The sequence below is a fragment of the Oryctolagus cuniculus genome, unplaced genomic scaffold (assembly GCF_964237555.1).
Source record: "Oryctolagus cuniculus unplaced genomic scaffold, mOryCun1.1 SCAFFOLD_83, whole genome shotgun sequence".
Classification (NCBI taxonomy): domain Eukaryota; kingdom Metazoa; phylum Chordata; class Mammalia; order Lagomorpha; family Leporidae; genus Oryctolagus; species Oryctolagus cuniculus.
The window spans coordinates 297,646-305,834 of NW_027208362.1; the positions used below are offsets into that span (position 1 = coordinate 297,646).

Consider the following 8,189-nt stretch of genomic DNA (forward strand, 5'->3'; position numbering starts at 1 on the left):
ATTTGATATGATTGTACTCAGACTATAGAATTTATTAAGAAACATTTTAGAAAGGTTTTAATGGGATTTTGAGAGACTTAGAAATACTTAACTAGTCTTGCGGTCAATTGTTTTATCATCATTCATTGAATGCTCACTACCTAGACATAAGGGTAAGTGCCAAATCATACCATTGAATAAAATTTTGCTGCATTTGTTTTGTACTTTTTTATTGTGGTTAGCTGAAAGTTGCATAGAATTAGCTGATTTGTGGGTCAAGAAACCAAGCCATTCTTACATTTCTTGAACTTTTTATTTGGGTGCATATTTAATTTCACCATTTAGTATTTTAAACTATTATAAATTTACAATATTTCTCCTGGAAATTTCTTTTTAAAAATGCCATGGTAAAATCATGCTTCCCATTTACATTCTGATACCAGTATTTAGAAATGAATAAATATAAAATATAATTACTCTTCTTTACAATTGAAGCACAAGATAAAGGGTGGACAGCATGCTTTCCCATAGAACCCTCTCTTGGATTTTCTTCTTATACCTTGACCTCATTGAATTGACTACTGAAGAACTTGACTTTTGCTTATGTTCTTGCTTTGTTCCCCTGGCTACAAACTGTAACATAGTGGTATCAGTTAAGCTTTTGATAATGTCATCAAATCAAAAGCTGTCATTAATATGTGACTTAGTTAAGTCATATTTCTATCTCTAATTTCCATCTCTGCTGATGTTGGTCACTCAGATGCCTTATCTATTTGACCCTAGGGGCTCCAGGCTTTCAAAGGGCTCCTGTTCTTCCAGGCATAAAGAGTCAGTAAGTTCCATCTTTCATAACCCTTTGAGATACTACAGTTTACTTAATAAGGTCTGGAGGGCAATACCTTCAAAATCTATACAATTCACTTGGGAGATGCCTTTAACTTGCTGTGGTTTCAGTAGTCATCTGTGGCTCTTGAAGTCAGACGCTATTTTATACTTCCTTTGAATTATGTTTGATTTTATAAAGCAATATGTAAAGGATAGTGTGCTATCAAAGAAAATCCATTGCTGAATGAGGAGAATCTCTGACCCAAAGCTTCAGTTTAGTAAGCTACACAGTTAAGAAAATAGGCAAACACGGCATAGTAGACTCCCTGACAGGATACAATAGGTTACAGGAAGGCCCCAGTTAAACCAAGCTTAGGAGACAATAAATTGCCTTCTGTATGATTCAAGATGATTAATATGGAACTATTTTACATTGTGTACACATATCTATTTGTTGGTATCTTCTGTCTATCTTAGAGAAAAGCTGATATTCAGTCAGTACCCATTGACTAGCCTCTCTTTTGAGTAGCTGAGTTTCTGGTTAGAATGATTGTTACCATACTAGTTATGAAATACATTTCCACTTGGTATACATGCAAAATTACATGCATGCTCAAGTACCCAACATAAAATATCAGAGTTTTTGCAAATAATCTATGCACATTCTTTTACATACTTTAATCTCTAAATATATTATGGTATGGAATACCAAGTACATTCTTTGTAAATACTTTTCAAACTGTATTGTTCATGGCATACTGACAAGATGAAAAACTTATGTACCTATTCAAAACAGATGTAACCATTGTAAGCCTAACTAAATATTACATGTTATTAACAGTGCAACTTAATTTATTTGAATATCTGTTCTTTGTGGATGATTGAAGTAAATGATGGCCTTCATAAATATGTATGTATATATGAACTCTGGGATAATTTATATTTTACACCTAAATAAACTTTATAGATCTCTGTTTCATTTGTATGTTTTTAATTTCAGGTACAGATTAAAGTTCTATGAAGTCACATATGATTGGAAATGGAAAATACTATTTAAAGTTGAAAATGCTACTATAGTGTAATTTTCATGAACTGTTGAAGAAGTTTCAAGATTTGGAAATATTTTGAGCACCAACTTTAAATTTGAGAGTAGTTTACATAAGCACTTTCTGTGAGGTTAGTTTTGAAATTTCTTTCATGTTTTGATGAATTTTAAAAACAGGATAGAAATGTCTCAGAGTTTTCTTCCAAGGACACAAAGGTATTTAACGCTCAAAATGTGAAATCCATTGTGTGGGGAGCAACTGAGACTAGGCTAAGTTACTGGAATTAAGACTTATTCTATGCATCTGCTCTCCCACAATATGGTGCTGGGAGAGGAGTAAACAACTTCTACACAACTGCCTCCAGTTTGACCAATAAACTGCAGGAGCTGCTCCTGATTGGAGGAGAGCAGTGTGCTCGGCGTGTGGGTAGCAGAGTTGGGATTGGTGGAAGAGGACTATAAAGGAGGAGAGAGACAACAGGCACCAGGAACGTACGGATAACATCTGAGCAGCCCCTGAGAGAGCCGGCTGGTGGTGTGCTACTCCCCCACAGAAGTAGGGAAAGTGGCAGGGGGAGCTGCCCTTCCACGGAGGTGGAAGGGTCGGCAGCCAACCCGGGAAGGACCAGCAGCAAACCTGGGAAGGGCCGAGCAGAAAAAAGAACAGCGCAGGGTCCTGTGTCATTCCTCCACGAAGAGGGGGAGCGACACATTGGATCCAAGTTCTAACCTCAAAATATCATTTCAGTTCTAAGTGCTGCCAAATTTTTCAGTTCCATCATAAATCAAGACACTGTGAATCACTAATAAGAATAGAAATTGCTTTATACACATTTTTCCCACAAAATTTCAGGTACATATATTTTTAGCAAAAAATTGAAGAAAAATCTGTTAAATTATATCTGGGTGGTCAAAATTAGCAGAGATAAAAATTAGATATGGAAGTATGGCTTAATTAAGACAAAGATCAATTCCAGTTATTGATTTGGTGACAATTTACAAATTTAAGTACCAGTTGTGTTCCAGTCAATAGCTTGGGAATAAAACAAGGATATAAGCATAAGTCAGCTTGCTCAAATCCAAATCAATTAGGTTAAGGCATAAGAAGAAAATTCAGAAGAAAAATTTAAGGAAACAATCTTTCTTTTATTGTGTGCTCCAATGTGGTAGAAGAGTAAATGAATTTGTAACAAAACATTTTTATGTAATTGGAATTTCTAAATGTTGGTGTCACAATTAAATTAGAAAATATAGTATTAACATAAACATCCTTTTTTTTTTGCATTCTAACCCTAGCTTCATTCAACACAATTCTTTCGCTATACACAACAAAGAACAACCACAACAGTTACCTAAAATGTTGCAAAGTTAGAAAACTCAAAACAAGAATTTGATAGTACTGACTATACAATAAAAGCCAACAAGAGCAATACCAAGGTAACCAGCAAGCCCACCATGAGTGGCAGGTGCCAATGGGGGGTTTCCATGATGACCCTGCAGAGCGGCCTCTCAGCTCACTCAACAACGTCAATGAGTGATGGGACCTGGAGAGGGGTGTGAGGAGTATGTGGAGAGACAGAGCCATTCGTGGCCACCCCTCTGGGCCAACAGCAGCTGGTTGTAGGACAGCAGTGCCCAGCAAGGGTGTGAGAAGGCTACAGCCTGGCCCAGGCCACCTGTGGAAGGGTCACTGCACTGCCAGGTGGAGCTTCGTTGTATCAGAAGCCTCACTTGTCCCTGATGAAGGGACTCTTGGGAGCCAGGAATGGGTGAGCTTTTTGGCTCTGAAACTGGAGGGCATCTTCCCAGGCACAACCCCACACCCTCAAGGCTCTGCAACCAGAACTCGACCTGTAGAGAAAATGACTCCACTGTGGACACTGAAGCCTGCCTGCGTGAGGAATTCCCTTTCCTACTGATCCTTTTCCAGCCAGAAAAGCGACAGAACTGAGGTGGCTGGGATATAAGTTACAGGGGAACAAATTTCAGTGGGAAGAGTTGGAGCTGGAGGGGCTCCTGTGGTGGAGGCAGCCAGGAGAGCAAGATTGCTGGTGCATGGGAGACCTGGACTCGGGGAGGAGACCTTCTCATCCATGGGGGGTGACCCGTGCCACATAGGAGGTGGCAGAAGCATTCTCCTGGGAGGAATGAATCCCCAAGGGTGTGGCCTGGGCCAGGAGGCCAGCATAGCAGTAGCAGTGATTTCCTGGCCATCATTTTGTGCTCCATCCATGTGCTTCAGTGCCTTCTTGGCCTCCTCAAACCCCACACAGGCATAGCCTTTAGACAGATGGGTGCATCCTGTCGACAGGCATGTCAATCATTTTACTCTTCCCATAGGTGGAAAATATCTCCATGATGTGGTCCTTGGTCACGTTCCTGGTGAGCCTCCAAATGTGCACTTTGGTGGGTTTAGGAGATGTGCTCCATCTTTTCCTCTCCATTTTAGGTGGTTTGGATTTGGAGCACAGGCACCGTTTGTTGTCCTGCCTGTGACAGGAGGCATTCGGGGAGCCAGAGGAGCTACTGGAGCTGGAGCTGTGGAGCGACTGGACACCAAAGAGGAGCTGAGCAGCTGGATGCTGAGGAGGAGCTGGAGCTGGAGCAGCTGGAGACTGAGGAGAAGCTGAAGCTGTGGAGCAGCTGGGGGCTGAGGAAGAGCTGGAGCAGCTGGAGACCAAGGAGAAGCTGAAGCTGTGGAGCAGCCAGGGGCTGAGGAAGAGCTGGAGCTGCAGAGTGGCCAGGGGCTGAGTAAGAGCTGGAGCAGAAGTGGCTGGACACTTAGGAGGAGCTGCAGCTTGAGTGGCTGGATGCTGAGGAGCTAGAGCTGGAGCAGCTGGACCAAGGAGGCGCTGGAGCTGCCGAGTGGCCAGGAGCCGAGGAGCTGGAGATGTGGAGTGGCTGGATGCTGAGGAGGAGCTGGAGCTGGAGCGGCTGGATGCTGAGGAGAAGCTGGAGATGCCAAGTGCCTGGATGCTGAGGAGGAGTTGGAGCTGTGGAGCAGCTGGGGGTTGAGGAGGAGCTAGAGCTGGAGCAGCTGGACTCCAAGGAGTTGGAGCTGTGGAGCAGCTGGATGCCAAGGAAGAGCTGGAGCTGCAGAGCTGCTGGACACCAAGGAGGAGCTGGAGCTCTGGAGGGGCTGAACACCGAGGAGGAGCTGAAGATACTGAGTGGCTAGGAGCCAAGGAGGAGCTGAAACTGCGGAGCAGCTTGGGGCTGAGGAGGAGCTGCAGCTGGAGTGGCTGGACACCAAAAAAGAGGTGGAGCTGCTGAGCGGATGGGAGCCGAGGAGGAGCTGGAGCTGCGGAGGGGCTGGACACTGAGGAGGAAATGGAGATGGAGCGGCTGGGGGCCAAGGAGGAGCTGGAGCTGCGGACCAGCTGGGGGCTGAGGAGGAGCCTGACCTGTGGAGTGGCAGAATGCCAAGAAAGAGATGGAGCTTGAGCAGCTGGATACCGAGGAGGAGCTGGATTTGCAATGGCTGAATGCTGAGGAGGAGTTGGAGCTGGAGTGGCTGGGGGCCAATAAGGAGCTGGAGATGAGTGGCTGGACTCTGAGGAGGAGCTGGAGCTGGATCAGCTAGTTGCTGAAGAGGAGCTGGAGCTGGAATAGCTGGACACTGAGGAGGAGCTGGATCTGCAGAATGGCTGGACGCTGAGGAGGTGCTAGAAGTGGAGTGGCTAGGGCCGTGTAGGAGCTAGAGCTGCAGAGCGACTGGGTCCAAAGAGGAGATAGAGCTGGAAAAGCTGGATACCGAGGAGGTGCTGAAGCTGGAGAGGCTGGGGGCTGAGGATGAGCTGGAGCTGCCGAGCGACTGGTGCCAAAGAGGAGATAGAGCTGGACCAGCTGGACCACGAGGAGGAGCTAGAGCTGCTGAGCATCCAGGATCTGAGGAGGAGCTGGAGCTGCAGAGTGGCTGGATACTTAGGAGGAGCTGGAGCTGTGGAGTTGTCGGGGGCTGAGGAAGAGATGGAGATGCAGAGCAGCTGGACACTGAGGAGGAGCTGGAGCTGGAGCAGCTGAATGCGGAGGTGGAGCTGTACCTGGAGTGGCTAGAGGTCATGGAGGAGCTAGAGCTGAAGCAGCTTGACACCGAGGAGGAGCTGGAGCTGTTGAGCGGCCAGGAGATGAGGGAGAGCTGGAAATGCAGAGCAGCAGGATGCTGAGGAGCAGCTGGAACTGGAATGGCTGGATGATTAGGGGCTGGAGCTGGAGGGGCTGAGGGCTGAGAAGGAGCTAGAGCTGGAGCAGCTGGATGCCAAGGAGGAGCTGTGGCTGCCGAGTGACTGGTGGCCAAGGAGGAGCTAGAGCTGGAGTGGCTGGACAGTGAAGAGGAGCTGGAGCTGATGAATGGGGGGAGCCAAGGAAGAGTTGGAGCTGGAGCACCTGGATGCCAAGGAGATGGAGCTGCCGAGCAGCTGGAGGCCAAGGAGGAGCCGGAGCTGGAGCAGCCGGGAGCCGAGGAGGAGCTGGAGCTGCAGAGTGTCTGGATGCCAAGGAGCAGGTGGAGCTGAGGAGCGACTGGTGGCCAAGGAGGAGCTAGAGTTGGAGTGACTGGACACTGAAGAGGAGCTGGAGCTGCCGAGCAGCCGGGAGCCAAGGAGGAGCTGGAGTTAGAGTGGCTGGATGCCAAGGAGGAGCTGGAGCTGAAGCAGCTGGATGCAAGGAGAAGATGGAGCTGCAGAGTGGCTGGACACCGAGGAGGAGCTGCAGCTGGAGCAGCTGGATGCCAAGGAGAAGCTGGAGCTGCAGAGCAGCCGGGAGCTGAGGAAGAGATGGAGCAGCAGCGCAGTGGGTGCTGAGGATTAGCTGGAGCTGCAGAGTGCCAGGGGCTGAGGAGGAGCTACAGCCACAGAGCAGCTGGACACTGAGGAGGAGCTGGAGCTGCAGCAGCTGGATGCTGAGGTGGAACTGGAGCTGGAGCAACTGGAGGTCATTGAGGAGCTAGAGCTGAAGCGGCTGGATGATGAGGAGGAGTTGGAGCTGGAGTGGCCGGTAGCTAAGGAGGAGTGGAGGTGTGGAGCAGCTGGATGCCAAGGCAGAGCTGGAATTGCCAAGCAGCTGGAGGCCAAGGAGGAGCTGGAGCTGGAGTGGCTGGGAGCTGAGGAGGAGCTGGAGCCACAGAGCGGCCACGGGTTGAAGAGAGCAGGAATTGTGGAGTGGATGGATGCCAAGGAGGAGCTGGAGCTGGGGAGTGACTGGTGCCAAGGAGGAACTAGAGCTGAAGTGGCTGGACACTGAGGAGGAGCTGGACCTGCCAAGTGGCTGGAAGCCAAAAAGGAGCTGGAGTTGGAGTGGCTGGAAGCCAAGGAGGAGCTGGAGCTGGAGCGGCTGGGAGCCTAGGAGGAGCTGGAGCTGCCAAGTGGCCGGGAGCCAAGGAGGAGCTGGAGCTGGAGCGGCTGGACTTCGAGGAGGAGCTGTGGCTGCCGAGTGGCTGGATGCTGAGGAGGAGCTGAGCTGGAGTGGCTGGATGCTGAGGAAGAGCTGGATCTGCAGAGCAGCTGGACACCGAGGAGTAGTTGGAACTGGAGTGGCTGGACACTGAGAAGGAGCTGGAGCTGTAGCAGCTGGGGATTGAGGAGGAGCTAGAACTGGAGCAGCTGGACGCCGAGGAGGAGCTGGGCCTGGAGCACCTGGGGGCCGAACAAGAGCTGGAGCTGTGGAATGGCTAGATGCCAAGGAGGAGCTGGAGCTGGAGTGGCTGGATGCTTAGGAGGAGCTGGAGGTGCGGAGCAGCTGGGGGCTGAGAAGAACTGGAGCTGCAGAGTGGCTGGATGCCGAGGAGGACCTGGAGCTTGAGTGGCTGGATGCCGAGGAGGAGCTGGACCTGCCGAGCTTCTGTGAGCCATGGAGGAGTTGGAGCTGGAGCAGCTGGACACCAAGGAGGAGCTGGAGCTGCAGTGGCTGGATGCTGAGGTGGAGCAGGAGCTGGAGCAGCTGGACACCGAGGAGGAGCTGGAGCTGTGGAGCAACTGGAAGCCAAGCAGAGCTGAAACTGGAGCAGATGGATGTTCAGGAAGAGTTGGAGCTGGAGTGGCTGAATGGCGAGGAGGAGCTGCAGTAGCCAAGCTGCCAGGAGCCAAGGAGGAGCTGCAGCTGGAGTGGCTGGATGCCTAGGAGAAGCTGGAGATGCCAAGCAGCTGGACTTCAAGGAGGAGCTGGGGCTGCCGAGTGGCTGGATGCTGAGGATGAGCTGAGCTGCAGTGGCTGGATGCCGAGGAGGAGCTGGATATGCAGAACAGCTGACACTGAGGAGAAGCTGAAAGTGGAGTGGCTGGACACTAAGGAGGAGCTGTAGCTGTAGCAGCTGGGTGTTGAGGAGGAGCTAGAACTGGAGCAG

At 49.7% G+C, this 8,189-nt stretch overlaps 1 protein-coding gene across 1 annotated transcript; it reads right to left on the minus strand.

Annotated features, from left to right (window-relative positions):
- Positions 1-306: 306 nt before the first annotated feature.
- On the minus strand, positions 307-5,912 carry LOC127489976 (uncharacterized). Its single transcript, XM_070067839.1, is given in 4 exon segments — positions 307-3,926; positions 3,929-4,143; positions 4,145-5,419; positions 5,893-5,912. Coding segments are annotated over 4 exon segments (1,602 nt in total). The 3' UTR covers positions 307-3,834.
- Between the last annotated feature and the right edge of the window lie 2,277 nt (positions 5,913-8,189).